This window comes from Heliangelus exortis, chromosome 3 (genome assembly GCF_036169615.1).
Source record: "Heliangelus exortis chromosome 3, bHelExo1.hap1, whole genome shotgun sequence".
Lineage (NCBI taxonomy): Eukaryota > Metazoa > Chordata > Aves > Apodiformes > Trochilidae > Heliangelus > Heliangelus exortis.
This window is the reverse complement of record NC_092424.1, coordinates 20473975-20493071: the sequence shown is the minus strand read 5'-3', so window position 1 is coordinate 20493071 and position 19097 is coordinate 20473975. Positions and strand designations below refer to the sequence as shown.

At 39.1% G+C, this 19097-nt stretch overlaps 1 protein-coding gene across 7 annotated transcripts in view; it reads left to right on the top strand.

The window, feature by feature from the left end:
- Positions 1-19097, top strand: part of EML4 (EMAP like 4) — a 158062-nt gene that overhangs the window by 81847 nt on the left and 57118 nt on the right. For all 7 annotated transcript variants that reach the window (XM_071739514.1, XM_071739509.1, XM_071739510.1 and 4 more), the window contains exons 2-3: positions 1459-1641; positions 15471-15600. In XM_071739514.1, the coding sequence (XP_071595615.1) occupies positions 1459-1641; positions 15471-15600 (313 nt within the window). The remainder of the gene's footprint in view (positions 1-1458; positions 1642-15470; positions 15601-19097) is intronic.

Sequence of the window (19097 nt, the reverse complement as noted above, 5' to 3'; positions counted from 1 at the left end):
GCTGGTGATATTAAAGGCATTTTGTTCAGAGTTGTTCTGATCCGTTTTCTACAGATCTCAGTCTGATTACCTGCCTTATTAATTTCCCTGCAGCTCTTCTTATTTATTAGCCTTAATGGTTACAGTATTAACCATGAAGAGATACACTTGTGCTTTTGATTTAAACCAAATAGTGAACTAAATCAATGTGCAAAAATGTATTGCTTTGTCACTGTAATTTTAACTGTTCCTTTCAATTCAATTATGATAGTGAGTACGTTTCTTTACTAGTATTTGTTTTGCTCATTCCTTGTAGGAATTTTGTTAGTATTTTGAACGTATTGTACATTTCTTTTTTTTCTGTTGATTAAATTCTTGCTCCTTCGGTAGTGTCTATCATGTTTTAACTGACTGGAAGGTGACATTAAATTCATATTTAGCTCATTGTTGAGGCTGGTATGTCATAATAAGACTAGTGATCTAAAATTTAGATTGTATACAACTGCAGTAATACCATGAGCTGTTTACCCTTATGCATAGGTTCTCTGTTTTTATATATTTCATAGAATATGGAGTCATACTGTCTGTATAGTAGAGTACAGGTAAATTTTGAAAACCTGTCTTTTAGAAGTTCCTTCCTGAGTTTTCAGGAGGCCTAAGTCAGGATTGACTGGAAATTCAGTACCTTGTTATTGTGGGTCTTTTTAGTGGCTGGCCTGTGATTTTTTGGAACAGCCAAAGTCAAAAATCTGTTATGTGTTATTTTGGCTTGGCAGAGCTAATGCAAAGAACTGTCAAAGGCAAAGAGTATGCAGAAGCTGTAATTTCCTTTTTACCACTGAAGAACAGATTTGGCTGGATTATGCCTTCAATGCTAATCTAGCTCTGTGTGGCCAAACAGATTTTTGGAACCTTTTTGTAGCGTATTTATTTTTTGTTCACTTCAGGCCAAATGTTAGAATGTCTCATGTATTTTTGGTGCATGTGGGGTGCTGATATGAAAAAAGGTAGAGAGAAAGAGTTGGACTTTAGAACTCTGATTTAGACTATATAAATTGAGATTGCCACTTGATGCAATTAGCAAAATTTTTATGTTCAATTTTATTTTTTTAGCTTTTCATCTTGTTTTAAAATAAAGAATCACATTTCAGTCACTTGGCTATTTAAATAACCTTAATTTCAGCCTTCTTTGTACTGCTAAGCATCTTTTGTCTTTCTACACTATTTTAACAGAAAACACATTTCCTCTTCAGATTGTAGTAAAGCTACACTCCTTAAGTCTTCTAAGTTAATGATTAGTAGCATTTCTGTCTTGAAGCATTAATTTGATGTGCTGAACATAATATCTGTTCCTTCCTTGCCTGAACATGTCTGAATGCCTTCAGTATTTCAAAACGACGGGACAGACATAATCCTGCTTCTGTGGCTTTTAGTTTAGAACAAACCAGTTAAATGCCACTCTCTTCTCCTCCTGTACAGATGACAGCATCTCAGCTGCAAGTACATCTGATGTCCAGGACCGTCTTTCAGCCCTGGAGTTGAGAGTGCAGCAGCAAGAAGATGAAATCACTGTGCTAAAAGCAGCTCTGGCTGATGTGCTCAGGCGTCTTGCTATCTCTGAAGACCATGTAGCTTCTGTGAGAAAATCAGCACCAAACAAAGGTAAGCCCATATTGGGTAAATTCTTTCTACAGTCAGAATGCTATAAATGTTCTCCATTGATCCCATCTTTTTTCCCCTTTTGTCTGATTTGAAAGGCAGGTATATTTTGAGCTGAAGGGACATGTTACAGGCTAATTGTCCCCCTGTTCCTAAAATTAAAAAAAGCAAACAAAAATTCCAAAGCATATTGCCCCTAAAAAAAGGAAGTTTTCTGAATATAGGAAATTTTTGTTCATATACAGACATAATTCACCACCAGTAGGTTTTTTGTAAGAAGTGGCCATGTAGCTACTCAGCAGTATCTCTTTTGGCTAGAAGCTTGTAGCTTTTACATTGCAACCTTGAAATATGTAGGACTGTTCAAAAATGAAGAAACTAGATGCTACTTGTGCTAATTTTTATATAGTTTTTGGTGTTTTGTTTTGATTTTTTTTTCTTTTTTTTTTTTTTTCTGTGGACATTTCTATTCTGGACAATTATTTGAATTGAGTTGTTTGAATTTACTCTGACTTAAAATTGTATATTAAGAGAGAACTATGGCTATGTATATTTGTGGTATATATTAGGCCCCTGATTAAATAAAAGGTTATGTCATATTTCAGGTGATTCACAGTTCTAATTCACCATGGGTGCATGTAAGCCCATCAGACCATGCAGTGCAGCATTGTCTGGGCTCAGTCACACACGACACCAGTGCCAGTATAACACTGAACTGACACATCACAGCCTATTTTTGTTTGAGTGGCTGCATTCTACAGGCTAAAAATAAAAAAAGCTGAAAATGCTGAAAGTTTGAATTATTTTAGATGTGGCAAAGAGATCAAATTGTGTAATTAAGTGTTTTTGCAGTCTCTGTGCCAGATGGAAGGAAGTGATGATGCTTAATTGGCTTGGGCTCTGAATCCTGCCATTCTCTCTTGCATGCTAAATGTCAGGCTGTTATCCCTGCTTATAAAGGCAGCTTTTGTATACCCAGTGTGCATCTTCAGTCTCAAGATTGAGACTGCCTTCTCTAACTGTGTAAAAAGAGCTCGAGCCAAGTATTTTGACTGAATCAGTCTTTGCTGTCAATTATGAGAAGAAGAAAACATCCAAGTGGAAGGCTGTGGGCAAAATGTGGACAACATAGGGCCTTATTCTTCCCATTAAAATGGAGAGGAGCAGAGAACATTGCTAAATACCTTTGGTTTGGTGCTGTTTTAATAGCCACCAAAGTCTGCATGCAGGCAGGGCAAGGTTGCTGTGGCTCCTGACTGGGACTTTGGGGATCTTGAGGCCATAGTGAGTTCTCCAGGTGAATTTGTTCTGTGGAAAAGAAATTAATTTTTTTCTTGGAGTGTGTGTATGTGTGTGGAATATCTGATCATGTTCAGCTTTGTGCCACCATATCTCTACAGATTAATGGCAAGTACATGTAACTGTGAAGAAAGAGAGGGGGGCTGTGGCAGTGATGTACATGTTTGAGCTAATACTTTGAATTTAAATGAATTATGACTAATTTGCACTGTATTTAACTTGTAGTGGATGAGTCCTCGTTGTGTTCAGTTACCTAATACCAACACATTAACTTCACTGTTCATCATTGAATCAGCTTCATATAGATGGGATAAAGGTGTCACAGAAGAAAATGTCCACATAGTCACTGGAATTTTGTACAAGTCTAAAATTAACTTGAAGAATGAGCTCGAGATTAATATTGATATAAACTTAACATCAGTATTTTAATAACTATTTCAAAACAAGTTTGTACATAGCTTTTTGAAATACCTTAGCTTCTACTTCTATATTTTAAGTTCATTCAATAGATAATGAACACTTGAAATGCTTTATCAAGGAGAAATAAGTAGGATTGGCAGAAGATATGAATTGTCAGACAAAAATAATACTCAAGGAAGTTAATTTTTTTTTGAAGTATTTAGTGGGTGCATGACAGGCTCTTACTAGTCAAGTCATGGTTGCTGCAAAGGTTATTGTATTTGTTCAAAATCCCCTTTTTTGGTATTCACAATCCTGAAATCAAGAATCTGAATTTCAGCATTACAGCCATTGCAGTTTCATGGTAAATACTGTAGGGAGGTTTTCTTTAAAAAAATTGCCAAAGCTTTAATTCACAGAAGTATACATCAATACATCAAGCTAACATCAGTAGTGACCAAACATAATACACACGTATATATTTCTGAAAACACTGAGAGAAATGCATGTAATTTGAAGCATGGCAACGTAGTGAGTGAAATACTTTTAAAATACTTTAAAGAACAGAACTTAAAAGGATCATAGTACCATAAGAAGCCATGCTAAATCCTTCTATTAAACGAAAGAATTTTAATCTGAGTAAGAGACAATAACTAACAGGAGTTCTTTATTGCTGAAATGACTTTTCTAAAATCTTGCAGGTTTTTTTTTTTTTTCCCCTCTTCAACAGTGTCTTTAGAACAGTTTTTCATGGGCTAAAAATAAGTGTTGTGAACAGAATGTAAATCATGCTGAAAAGAAGTACAGATTGCTTTTTTTACTGATTTTTCTCATTCTCAAGTACATAGTCCTTCCATAGCAGTACAGGAAGAGATCTTTGCCTTTTGTGTTAGTTTGCCTGCCTTGCATTTTTTTTAATCCCTTTATTTTTGATTGACAGAACCATTGCTAAAAAGTTTTGCATTATCCTTGTAGTCTTTAGTTGTCTTTTTTCCTACATTTCTGTTGTTTCTTACCTCCAGTAGGGACTGCAACAGATTTAGCACTTGTCTGCTACTGCACAGTGAAAAGCAGACTGAGAGCGCTCATATGTGGCCTGGTTTTTCCTCCTTAGTATTTATCAATGCAGAGCCATTCTAAATGGAGACTATCTTTTCAAAATGGAAAGGCTATGATAGTACTTCTCTATCTCTGCACACAGCTAAGTACACAAAGCAGAAATTACAAGGTCCAAAGATAGTGTTCAGGATTCTTAGAAATATGAAGGGGCTTGATGAGGGAGCAGGTCCCCCGGCCTGGGGGGAATAGTTGTGTGAGGGTGGTGCTTGTGGGTTGTCTTTTTCCACCCTTTCTCCTTCTCTCTCTCTTTCTCCTTCTCTCTCTCTTTCTCCTTCTCTCTCTCTTTCTCCTTCTCTCTCTCTTTCTCCTTTTCTCTCTCTCTTTCTCCTTTTCTCTCTCTCTTTCTCCTTCTCTCTTTCTCCTTCTCTCTCTCTCTCTTTCTCCTTCTCTCTCTCTCTCTTTCTCCTTCTCTCTCTCTCTCTTTCTCCTTCTCTCTCTCTCTCTTTCTCCTTCTCTCTCTCTCTCTTTCTCCTTCTCTCTCTCTCTCTTTCTCCTTTTCTCTCTCTCTCTTTCTCCTTCTCTCTCTCTCTCTTTCTCCTTCTCTCTCTCTCTCTTTCTCCTTCTCTCTCTCTCTTTCTCCTTCTCTCTCTCTCTTTCTCCTTCTCTCTCTCTCTTTCTCCTTCTCTCTCTCTCTTTCTCCTTCTCTTTCTTTTTAAATAGATGGCTTTATAAGAAGCATTTCTTTGGTGGGAAGTTCTTTGCTTTTGGCAGCTCTGTGCTCTTGTTGCCACATGTCTCTGCTGCTGATGCATGATTGATGCTGTTAACATTCAGAAAAAGTTCCAAACGCAAAGATTACCTGGACACTGAAGAAAAGGAAAACATAAAGCAGTCTGGTACTTGTGGCTGCCAGCAAGATAGATTGGCTCACAGCTGGTGCCTGGTAAACCTATTAAAATCTTTCAGGGTGTCAAAATGTGTGCAAAAGGAGAATTCATCCCTCAGGTTCTGGGTGTGGAGACAAGTTTGTGGCACACAATGGCACCAGTAAAATATCTCAGACTAATCATATAACTGGATTATGAGCTCTTGTCTGAAAAAGTGGCTACCTACTGGAAAGTACATCTGATGTCTGCCTGTAGAGAAACAAAGAGTTCGTGTCCTTTTTCTGGACTCGGAAGTAATGAGGAGACAGGTTAAACCTTTGGAGGGGCATTTCCTATTGCCTGGAGAAGAACTGGTATCAGATAACTTGTGCAAATTCAGCTCACAAAGTGAAATTGAAGCAGTGGATGGCAGTTTGCAGAGGGGTCTCCTATGACAGTGCAGGCTGGCAGACAGAAAGACATTTCTTTTACTTCAAGTGGTGACCTTGGGGGGCTGCAAAGGCAGATATGTACTGGAAATGCAGATTTTAATTTTTTTTTTTTTTTTTTTTTTTTTTTTTTTTCTGTGGTGGATTTTTACAATAGGAACCTGGAAAGCTTTATTTGCTTTTCTGCTCCCATTTCTGATGTGAAATAGTGTACTTCTTCAATGTCTCTTCAAGTGGAAAAATGCTAAACACAGTGTCTTGCATTGCATTCCATCTCATTGCACTAATGTAAGCAAGGCACTTCAGACACACTTTCTACCTTATCTCAGCAACAGTTTAATTTAAATAACATGAAGTAATTTTGTTTTATATTAACAAAAATTGACTGCATGTGTTTAGCAAGCTTCATTAATGAAAGCATACTATAGACTTGGAGTATGGTTTCATTCTTAATATATTTTAGTGTGCTGAAGTGTTCTAATAACTGGGTATGTGTTTGTTTTTAATCAGTAATTGTTAAAGGAACAGAAAATAGAAGCGTAGATAGGAAAATGCTTATGGTAGAGATGGAGTATAGATCTTATTTGTGTAATTCAGACTAACCTGGCAAGCTTGTATGTGTGTCATTTTACTCATGGGAATAGTCCAGTTGAAATCTGCAGGCTGTATGCTCACATAACAAATAATGATACTCATGAGGTCTTAATGGGTTTTCCAGCTATTGGGTCCAGTGCCATGTGTTCTTTCTGCATTAAAATTATTTTTTCTGTATTTCTTCTCCATTTTTCCCCAATCTTCTCCCTTCTCCTCCTCTTTAAACTTCTTTTTCTTCCATCGTACTTAATATTCTTGATGTTCTTAATATATTTCTCTTTTTTCAAAGAATTTGAGTCTAGAGGATATTAATAAACTGAGTCACTAACCAGATGAACTAAGCTTAAGGAAAGAGAAGTACAGAAGAAAATACTTTTCTTTCTTTCCTTCTTCTATAACCTAAAACTTTTGTTCCTTGAAGAAGAAGAGCACTGTAGAGGAGTGTTTTTCAGCTGTGGTAATAAGTATCCCTATTCTTTTTCCAGTTTTTGACATGTTTTGTGCATTTGTGTGCTTTTTTTAGGCAGTGTGGGTAAACTCTTCTGAGCAGTACTCTGCTGTTCTTCACATTGCTCCTTAAGCCAAAACTTGTAATATTAGAAGGGTTAAATAGTGCCACTAACTTTTTCAAAGAAAATTTGTCTTGTGTGTAATACTTGAGTAGCTTTCATCACTGATTCCCTCAGTATATAAAATTGTTTCAGAATACCATAGTTAGAATTTTATTTCCTCTGCTTGGATGGAGCTTATTTGATGGTTGGTTAAGTAGATGGTTTGTCTGGGAAAGTATAGAAAAATAATAAGATAGCAGGGGTGGATGGTGGAGGAAGAGGGCTCTGTGGGTTTAGTAAGCAACTGAATGTACCATGCCAAAGGTGTCTTCATTTTCATTTTCTCTGGTTTTAAAATGTCAACCCGAAGAGTCAAGCATCAGAGCAGGGGAATGGCTCCTCATGATTCTTTAGAGTGTAACACCTGAAAAACTACTTTATGTCTATAAGGATCAGTTATAGTTATAAATATATACATTGGCAGGTTAAGTCACCAGTTATAAAATATATCTAGGAAATAGCTAAATAACTCTTAAATTATTAACATTGAAGTTAATTTATCTAGCTATTGAGAGATTCATTTGCATCCCAAGGTGTTTATGCATTAGGTATACATTCTCAAACTTGAATATTAACATGCCTCTATTCAGGTAGTTCTTTTCCTTTAAAGAGGAAATAACAAATAATGTCTTTTTAATTGCCAGTTGTTGGTTATAATTTGTGAAATTGGCTCCAATGACTAAAAGTGTAAAAAACATCTGTATTTTTTTAAGCTAGATAAAATTTTTCTAAGGATAAGAAAGGTTGTAAAAACTTACTTTTGTCTTGAAATCAAATTATTAAACAAGATAGGTAGTGAACAGAATTTTTTTTTTATTTATATTGGTCACTATTTGACAGCTAGGGTCTTGTTCTGTAACATCTGTTCATACAATACAAGTCAAGGTGCTGGCAGGATTTGCAGCTGAGCACGTGCACAGGGAGGTTTCGTGAACCCAGGGAAACCTCAAGGAGCCAAGAGAGTCACTAGGAGCCTGCAGGAGGCTGAAGAGACCTGAACAGGGCCAGGAGCAATGCTGCCCACGCTCTTCTGCAGTTAACAAAGCCCTTGGGGAGTGATAGTGACCCCCACAAACAAGGTGGGAAAACGGGCATGGTGTGTCAGCAGTGGCATGGCATGGCAGATCACATGGAAGAACATGCAGGAAGGGTGCTCAAGCACTGCTGGGTCAACAAGGAGAAATGGTAACCAACCAGTAGAAAGCCATGGCTTCTCTAAGGTCTGCACCCACCAGGACTGTTGGAGCTTCCTAGACAGAGCTTCTGTTGGAATGTGGTGCCACTCAGGTGTCTGGCTGAAAATGCTCTGTGCTCTGTCACCCGTATGGGGTGGTGTCAGTGAACACCTGTGGGAGGTGTGCCCAGATACAGGAACTCTTCTGCTTAGTGATGGAAATCTGGGAGGTGAATAGGTTGAGAAAGATCAGGTAGTGTGAGACACAGAGGTCAGCTACTGGAATTGGCCCCTACCTACCTTGAGACAGGCACCATAGACAGACAAGATGTATAATACAAAAGGTTTCCCTATTCTCTCTCCATCTGGCTGAACACTGTGACTTTAGGAGTAGGAAGTGATGGTGACAGGTTACTGCTCCATGACTTCCCCACTTTCCAAGGTGTCCTTGCATAAAACATACAAGGCTCTGCAAGCACAACTAAACAATTATGAGGGCAAGGATTTGTTCACCTGGGAGGCATCACCAAAGTTAAGTTGGCCTATGCTCTTCACATAAGGCCCAATATACCAGCCTGACCAACTTCTTAGGGAACTCTGCTGCCTCCATGGCAACTGTGTTAAAAGATGTGAAGAGAAAGCTTCCTACCCTGGTGCAGCCCTGAGATTATTGATTTTACAGGTAGGCAGATATGAAGCTTCAACAAGAAGTCTGAGTGCAATCAAGAGAGACTTTGGGACCTTGAGAGGACAGGTTAAGGGATCAGGAACACAAGTGGCATTCTCCTTTATCCCTTCAGTTTCAGGAAATGATGAGTGAAGGAATGGGAAGACTTAACAAATCAATACATGGCTCTGAGCCCAGTATCACCAGCAGGATTTGAGGGTTTTTGGTTATGGGCCACTTCACATGACATAAGACTTCCTGACAACAAATGGGGTACACCTTTTTCAAAGAAGTAGAAGCACCTTTGCACAGGAGTTAGCAGAGCTCACTGAAGGACTTTAAACTAGATTTGAAGGAGGAAAGGGATAAAACGAGGCTCGCTAGAGACAGGCAACACACCAGTTTTTCAGGGATGGAGTGCCAGGGAGGTCATTTGATCTGCCATCTGGGTGGAGGTAGGGAATGGAGATGCATGTGGCAGCAAAAATGGAAGAGTTATTGATGGGTTAGAAACCACAGAAGTGCCTGAGGATGGTCACATAAGATTGAAGGCTTCTCCCCTCAGAAGGATGTCAGATCAAGAGCCCAACTCATTTAGTCTGGAGAAAAGAGGCTGCGAAGGAGACATTACCACTCTATGGTAATAAACTATATGAAAGGGAGTTGTAACAAGGTTTGTGTTGGCCTTTTTTCCCAGGTTACAAAGACAGAACAAGGGGAAATAGCCTAAAGTTGCACCAGGGGTAGTATAAATTGGATATTAGGAAAAAAGTCTTCCCTAAAAGGGGTGTCATGCACTGGAACAGGCTGCCCAGTGAAGTGATGGAGGTGGTATTTGCAAATCATGTAGATGTGGTGCTCAGGGACATGGTTTAGTAGTGGATTTGGCATTGTTGGGCTAACAGTTGGACTCGGTGATCTTAGATTTTCTAACATAAATGATTCAATTTTTTTCTTCTACTTAAGAAGCCTCAATCAGAATTTGCCTTTTACTATGTCAGTAAAGTAATGCTGAAGATTTTTCCTCATACACTTCAGAATACAGAAATCTTTTTTGAAAAGAGTTTTGGTGCCCCTAAGCTGTTCCTTTGCCAGCATCTTCCATGAACTGAGGGATGTTCCAGCCTTTGAAGCTTTGGAAGCAGAGCAGCGACTGTAGTTAGTTGCATTGGTACAATTGTTGCAATTGGTTGCAAAAATTAGTTGCAATTGGTACAAAAACTGTGTCCAGTTCTGGGCCCCTCAGTTCAGGAAGGATATCGAGGTCCTGGAGCAGGAAGGGCAATTAGGCTGTGAAGGGACTCCAGCACAAGTCCTATGAGGAGAGGCTGAGGGAGCTGGGGCTGTTCATCCTGGAGAAGAGGAGGCTCAGAGGAGACCTCATCACTCTCTACAACTCCCTGAAAGGAGGGTGTAGCCAGGGGGGGGTTGGTCTCTTTTCCCAGGCAATTCTCAGCAAGACAAGAGGGCACGGTCTCAAGTTGTGCCAGGGGAGGTTCAGGTTGGACATTAGAAAGAATTTCTTTACTGAGAGGGTGATCAAGCATTGGAATGGGCTGCCCAGGGAAGTGGTGGACTCTCCGTCCCTGGAGATATTTAAAAAGAGACTGGATGTGGCACTCAGTGCCATGGTCTGGTAACTGCAGCGGTAGTGGATCAAGGGTTGGACTTGATGATCTCTGAGGTCCCTTCCAACCCAGCCAATTCTATGATTCTATGAATTTATTATAGCATCTTGAAGTTTAGGATTTGTCATAATTTCTAGTTTGGTTTTGATGTCTTGATTTTAAGGAAGGAAGTTCAGATAAAATCTTCTGTTCTGCCACACTTAGAACTATTTCAATTTGTTTTTCTGTGGCTCACCTGTGTGGGTTCTCTGGTGACTAATAGTGTAGTTGAATGCACACTGTATGCTTCTTTAGTAGAAGAGTACTGAATCAGGAATCACAATGTTATGGGTTGGAAAGGATCTTGAAAGGTCATTGAGTCCAACCTCCTGTCAGAGCAGGATCACCTAATGTAGGTCAGAGAGGAACACATCCAGGAGGTTTTTTAAAGACTCTACAACTTCCCTGGGCAGCCTGTTCCAGTGCTCTGTCACTCTCACAGTAAAAAAATGTTTCCTTGTGTTCATATGGAACCTTCTATGCTCCAGTTTGCATCTGTTGCCCCTTGTCCTGTCATTGGATGTCACTGAGAAGAGCGTGGCTCCATCCTCCTCCCACTCACCCTTTACATATTTATAAACATTGATGGGGTTGTCTCAGTCTCCCCTTCTCCAAGCTAAGAAACTCAGCTTTTCCTCATAAAAGAGATGTTCCACTCCCTTGATCATCTTTGTGTCCCTGCACTGGACTCTTTCATTTGGCTTCCGTCCCATCGCAGTTTTGTCCTTTGCACAAAACTTCTAGGTGTGTAACATATTTGAAATGTAGAAAACTTTGTCAAGTTTTTCTGCAAATGATGTATTTTAAACTTGTTGAAAGACTTGGATAGTCAGCTGTTTCTAATCCATTTGAATGAAGTGTCCAGATAAGTCATTTCAATGTAGCTGCAGCCACTTACTTTAAATTGGAGTTACCTGAAGAAAGGTTATTTTTTTATTATTCTCAGAAGAGAAGACATTTACTTGTACAATATCAGCAAATAGAAAGATACATAATCAAATCATTGTTCCAGTTAACACAACTAGTAATATAATATAATAAACTATATTTTAACATTAAAAATGGTAACTTCTGGATTTGGGAAAAAGAAGTCAATTCCCCTCTGATCCTCAGCATTAGTACCTTACCATGTATGTTTGGAAAGAAAAACTGTCATGTTTCTAAAGGACAGAGTTTCAAAACTTACCACTGTGTCTTACAGCTTAGTTTCAGATTTTCCCTAGTTAAAATCAAGGCTGAAAAAGCTAGGTTCTTGGTTCTTTACTGTGGTCTGTTTTTTCTAATCCTACTTATCTTTCATTCACACACTTGTACACTTGACAGACGTTAATGAAATGCTTCTTTTGAACTCAACAGATAGCATCCTATGAAAATTATCAGAAGAGAGATGAGTGCATTATCCATAAAAGACAATTTTTACCACTTTGATCTCTGACAATTTGGCTTTAGTCCTGGTCACCATACCCTGACTTTCATTTTACGTTCAGTTTGTGTCTGGCTTTTGTACCAAACTAGCAGATAAAGCTGAGTGCTCTTCAGTCTGAAAAATTTCAGACTGTTTATGCTAGCAGGTGACATATGACATACTGGCAGAGATGTGTGATCCCAGTGCTCAGACAACACAATTGCTTTAGTCTATTGATCTGGAATTTGTGTGTTCCTGTGCCACTTCATTACTTCCCAGGTCTCTGAAGCAAAGTTGCTTGACTACTATGAAGGACTATCTCTGTGGTGAAGAGGGTTGTAACACTTAATTTTTGACATCTTTTGACTGTAGAGATGTCCTGATTAAAAGTCACAGAGGGCTGCATGGTTAGGACTGGTGGATCAGCTTCCCTGGGCTTCTCACCCATTTGGGAAGATCCTTGTTTTGTGTGCCATGGGCAGCCAGGCTTCAGGGCTCCTCTGCCTGGAATGTGCATAGCGCTTAAACTTGACCTTCCTTGTTATGGCTTATAATTTAAATACATTTCTTTTATATGTAATTGCAGATGGTTACTTGAAATTTTCAGGTTTTATTTCCCTTTAATAACAGGTATTGTAAAGGTCGCTTTGGAATATCAAGTTAAAGTGGAATATAGAAAGAGTCAGAGTCTGAGAGAGGCCTTGTTTAGATTTGGGGTTTGGGATGTTTGTGGCTTTTTTCATTTTGTTGTTTTTTACATTTTATCTCACAGTGGGTGCAGCACACTGAACAGTGACTGACCAAAAGTTTGTTCTGAAGTGTGAGAAAGTCTGATATATTATTTTTGACACTTGAAAAAAAATATCTGTCAATGCATTTTTTTCTAGATCTTGATATTTCAGTCTGTGTCCAAATCTTTTGGTCACTTTTTCAAGAACTGAATGATTTAAGAGATCTGGGTTATGTTTAAATTGTTATTTTACAAAAATTGTTTATTCTTTGATTAGAAAATCTTCATCTCAAACTGAGTTTTACATTCCACTTCTTGAAACTATGAAGTACTCTGCAGATCTACCATCGACATCTACTTAGCTGAAAAACAACCCCCAAACTGCCACACGATCCTTTTTATTATTATTACTGCACTCCTCATTGTGTGGAGCACTGCGTGTTCCTGTCATCAGTATTCACTGATGTACATTCTTATTCATAAACAGTTTTGCCCTTGGATGTAAGCAGGAACTAACTTTTTGTACCTAGTAGGGCAGATTATTCTAGATGCCATCAGTGAACAAAATAGCAGTGTGCTCCTTGCTTCAGGAAACTGAGTTGGTTTTTGTCCCTGTCTTCTAAAATTTCTGTACTGTGTCTGTAGTGCCCCTGTTCTTCATGCTTTCCGCTGAATGCTTTCCCCACTGTACTGAGAATTACTGCTACTGTGGCTCCTGATCCATGTTTCTGGAAAGCCAGGCTGGTGCTGGTTGGAGAGGCACTGCACTGATCTGTTAGGACGAGCAGACCAAGATGTTAAGGTCATTTGCAGTTCAAGAGTGAATCACAGGCCTTGATACTATGCATCTCCACAAAGAAGATGATTTACTTTGTCACTGAGACTAAAAGAAGCCAGTGTATAGGTTTCTAATAGTAAAAGTGCTTTTTAAACTCATGCACTTTTGCTCTTGCATCTAAGTTATGCGGGGAGGGGTGCTGGTGTGTAAAAATCTCTTGAGCCTTATAGGCTTTTTACGGTATATGAACTTTCATATTGAAATCTATTCTGAATGTGTACATTGCAAATAATCAGCCTCTGATCACTCCAAGCCAATTTATGCAGAATTTAGGAAGAGCAATGATCTTTGCGGTGCTTCTGTATTTCAGTGTGTCTTTACTTTCTTCATATTTCCTTTATTATCATTTCTGCCTGGGTATCTGTGTGCTCCTTTTGGCTTTCCTGATCTAAATTTCAGATGTGGTCTCAGGCTGCTCTGGTGCATTTGAGGCAGTGTATGGTTAGAGCAGGGCAGCCCATTTCTGCCTTCATCCACATAGTTCTGAAATCTAATATTCCCTTGGGTGAGTATTTCTTGAATGTAAAGTGCTTGTTTAAAATAAGAAATAATTTGCCTCTCAGCCTGCCTGACAGAGCTGCCATGTGACTAATGCACCAGATGCTGGTATTGTTCAAACGCTGCATCTGTGTGAGTTTGTCCTCAGCTCAGTCTGTTCTCCCTGACTGCTTTTTTCACTCCTCACTTTTATCTTCAATGTCTGGCCTCATGCCTTATCTATCTCACACTATTCCAAGCCTGCTATGACCTGTTATTTTCCTGCCAATCGCATCCTTCGTGCTTGTTGCCTGGGAATGGCAGCCCCACAAGATGCAGTAATAACTTGCTGCTTTTGAAATGGGGGTGTGGCATGCAGATGGGGGTCAAAAGTGACTGCTGATTTTTTTTTGATGCTTAGGATGAGAGTGGTAGAGAACTTTTATTTTTTTCAGGACCAGGTATTGCTTCAGAGGCTAAACCAGGAAGGGGAGGAGTGGGTAAAACTCTTCTCTGAATAAGACCTTTAGAAATAAGTCATCCAGAAGAGGAGAGATACACAATTAGTGGGGAATGGTGAAGTGTCAGGTTTGAGTAAAATGCCTTGTATTTCACTGACTGCCTGTGGTATAGGCAGGTCTGGAAGCCAATTGCCAGGCTAGCATTTGGCTCTTTAAATAGAAGAGCCTTCACTTCTTCCCCTAGCCCCATCTTTCTTGCAGTCCCCTCCCACATTCACTGCATAGTTTCAAACTTCTGCAATGAGTGAAGTGGGCATCTGACAGACAACAGCCTTCTTCGCATATACAGTCTTGATTCATCCCTGGAGGGAGTCTGAAATGTTCACAGGATGTGGCAAATGTTCTATGAAGGAACTATATCAGGAACTTAATAACTATATTATAATGTGTATTCTCTAAGGTTAAAAAGTTTTTAAGAGGGAAGGGGCATCTGAAAACAAGCTGAAAAACATGATTTTTTTTTATTTATTTTTTTTTTATTTTTGTTGTTCCTTAAAAATCACGATCTTAACTTAATTCTTTCAGTACAGAGAGGACTTCTGTCTGCAACTTCTTTGAACTTCAGTGAAAAACAAACAAGTTGAAATCAGCAAACCTCATGTGGTTATTATCCGATCCGTGATGGTTTTGAACAACAGAGTGTAAATAATCAGATCTGCAGTCCCCCAGCTGTTGGAGCTACCAGTTTTTCCAAGCTATAGCCATTAGCTATAATTCTCCCTGTGGATCACAACTGGAAAGAGATGTGGCATGTCACTGAACTAGTGTTCAATGGCAGCATGGCAGTAGAGAAACTGACTCCTGTCAGAACATATTCTTGCCTTTTTTTAGTGTCCCTGGTCTCCCATCTCTAGCTGCCTAACTCAAGGCTTTCATGAATGTTTGCCACATTCTAGTCTAGGTAGTAGCCTAGGTAGTTTGCCACATTGTAGTCTAGGTGGTTGGTTGTCCTGTATGCTGGGGCTGCTGCCATATATACCAGGTCCATATCTGAGAGCTTTTATTTTTTTTTTAGATAGGTCTTTTGATACAGCTGTAAACCTTTAATGTTCTTCTTTAATATTATTTTTTTCCAGGTCAGCCAAGCCTCCGAGAAGCTATCTCGATGTCTTGTATAACTAATGGGAGTACAGGAAGCAGGAAAACAAGCCACGGTTCCTCTGTTTCTGTTGCCAGAAAAGAAACTCTTTCATCTGCTGCTAAAAGGTACCACCTTCTGCCTTTTTATTAAATTGTTTTACTTTTGGTTTTTTTTTTTTAATCAAACATGATTTTTGCTTCTTCGTGTCCCTCAGCAGATCTGCCTGAAGCCTGGTAAGACTTGGGAGATGTAAGATTTGCAGATGTATCATGTTACCATGTTGTTGGGCTGAATACATCAGGGTTCTAAAGAATTTATAAATAATGACTATTTCTGTAATGTATAGAACTATTTCTGTACACTATATTTCTGTAGTTTATAGACAGAATGGGCATATGTGTTTCCAATACAAATGGAAATTTTTTTCTTCTGGTATTCATTTAAATATTTCTTTTTTTATTTCTGTATTTGTTTTCCTTTACAAGGAAATTAAAGGACAAAACTGACTTCATTGTCTGGAGTGTAAATAGTAGGCAGTAGCAAAATAGCTATGAAACAATAGAGAATTGTGTAAGATAAAAGTTTACATTTTTGTTTATAGAAATCTTAACCCAGAATATGGTTACTTAGTCTTTATGTATCAGATCTCAAATATGTAGAAACAGCACTGCTTGAGTATTTGTAAGTTAAATGGTCTAAGCACCAAAATAATGGCTTTTTTCCCTAGATATTGTTTCAGCTGCATACAGTAAACTAAGAACTTGTGTTCTGTGAGTCTGTTAGATAGTGACTGCATGGTTTCTTTAACCAGTAGGTTTTGCACATACTCCTCTTGGTTGGGAAGAACAGTCTGCCTGATATAGCCACAGGACAGAGCATACTCTAATGTATTACTGGGTTAAATTATGTGAACAAACTCTTGGCCTCTGTAGAGTACTCTGTTAACTCCAGTGGCTGATTTATCATCTAGTGTGGAAGTAAATATTGTGCTATACAACAAGACAGGGAAATGATATACTTAAGAGAATAGAAATGCTGCATGCAAACATAAGCTGTATGAGAACAAACCAGAAAAAGCTTTAGTGCCCTTTGGAAATTTGGAAAGCAGGTGTAATTCCCTGCTTCTCACCCTTTTCCATTGTTTAGCATTGCGAATCTTCTGTTTTATTGAATCTTCATGTTTATTTTTCATCAATAAATCAGCAAGTCATCACTGTATGTCTCTGTCTGCTGGCGTGACAGGCACTGGGACAAAAGACATTCCTGCAGGAAGGTATTTCTTAGTTAGCACTTTTCCATTAATCTTACCCTTGTGGTTCTTGGCACTTTGACGAGAGCCAGTCCAGTCCCTGTGGTGTTGAGCTTGCGTTTGTGCTGAATCACCACCTTGATTCATTGGCTGCTCAGCACTCGACTGCAGAAGAAGAGCAGAGTGGAGTGGCTGGCATCCCTTTCATCTGAGTTAAGATCTTTAAAAGGAGACCTGGATAGGCCAAACGAGGAAAACCTCAGTATGCAGAGGGCAGCTCTCCCTGGGCACCCAAATAACTGTCCGGGGAGGTTGGAGATCTGTAACTCCCTTCTCCAAAGCTTGTTTTAGGAAATCCTACCAGCTCAAGAAAGGTGAAAGAAAATGACTTTGTGGTTGTGTTTTTTCTAACAGTATCAAAACTGTTCAGTACCAAGTAGTGTTCCTGATAGACGAATAAGTGAATGTCAGTTGTGGTCCCAGTTGCTTAACAAATTTAGGATAAATGTGTCTATTTCAAAGACTCTTGTCATGGTGAAAAGGCGTGAGGCCAAAAGAGAGTATCAGCTGGTCTTGGGATGCTTCACTCAACTTGTCCAGGCTTTTATTCAGGCTGGAGGTGGAACTGATGCAGCAGGTGGACATGGTCACCTTTTGATTTAGAAGAATGCTTTAATTACCAATCTGATTCTATAACCTTACTATAGCTTATGTTCTACATATGGGTAGCCAAACATCTAGTCACAACAAAGAGGACTATGTGTGTCCAAGCTGTTATTTCAAATGTTGTTGAAGTTTAGTATCTGTGTTTGGTTCAGTTTTAATATTATACATTTCTGGGGCTCTAACCTCTGTAGAACTGCCATCTCTGACAATTTCTTCTATGAAACACCAGTTTCATTTCCTGAGCTGTTTCATCCTTGCTCTACCAACAGAGAGCTCATGATATGACAGCTCAGTAGCTGCACAGCAGCAGCACGTCTCATTTCAGCAAAGGTGTGCTAAATTAATCAGCTGTCACTAAAACCAGAGCCCAGGAATGTACCATGAACAACAGGTATATTGTCTGGATCTGACTTGTGATTGAGGTGTTGAAACTTCAGAATAAAAACCACACTGCTTACATTGTACATCACTGATATTGGAAACAAGTTTGTACTTAGTAGTACAGATGACTGTCAGAGAGACCTGTTTGATTGCTTTCCTGAGGACTGAACATTCTTCTGAAAGCAGCTTCTTGAAAAAACAGTCTTCATGTTTCAGAATGATCACCCTCCAAAGTAGCTGCCAGCATATTGTGGTCCAAAGGATGAGACATTGTGCTAAGGGAAATTAGAGAAACTGCAAAATTAGGACTGACAAAAGAGCTCTGAGTAAATGCCTCATCAAGTTGGGATTTGAAAAGAATATTTGGATGCAATTAATGACTGCTTCCCAGAACAACTAAGCTTTAGAAACCCACAAGAAAAGGTGCTGGTTTTGATTTGGTTTCAGTTGTTGCACAAGACCTAGCTGAAGAAGTATTAGTGGGAGAACCGCTCTATAATCTCCAGTCATAATAAAATTAAGCTGGAGATTTTAGCAGAAACTCAGCGCTAGGACATTCAGTACCAAGACTGCCACATAGCTGCATAATTTACTTTCAAATTAAAATGTAGTAAAAAAAAAAAAAAAAAAAAAAGCCCACTTGAAACCTGGTGGTAGAGAAAAGCACTGTGTTGGAACCCAAGGTGTATGTTGTACTACAGCCCAAAGAGAAACCGGAGTGGTCTGGTGGTTCCCATGGTCCAACAGAGAAGTTAAGAAGTGAACCTATTGGCAAAGGTGTGATATGGATAGTCCACATCTGATGAGCTTGGTGTAGACATTGGAGGGATTCCCACACTAAACGTGTGGTTTCTAGGTAATGGATCAGATGAGCTAAATGGATAAGAACACAGAAAATATGAGGCTGAATTGCTGAATTAGATCAAATGTTGCTATCAGCAGGTGGCATTCATATGAGCCTGCTGGGAGACCACAGAGGTGAACTGGAGGATTGCTGGTGTCATGTTTGCATGTGCTCTCCTGATTCCCTCATCCTTTTCACTATATTACACTGTATTTTGGGATCTCCACAAAGAAGATAAAATTGGAAGTGTGTCTTCCTGAAAGATGAAACATGATTTCCTGAGAGCTGTCCCAGTAGATGGACTTAATTGTGAGAAATACTGTATTTATAGGAGAATGAGTGTAGAGGTCTATGAGTGTACCTGTTGGAGTAGAAAGAGATTCTTGTTCTCTTTAGTTACAACATACCAGTAGTTTGTTTTGCCATACTGCATTTCTTGCCATTGACTGAGAAAAGATTAAGGCTGCACAGTGTGCTTTTGC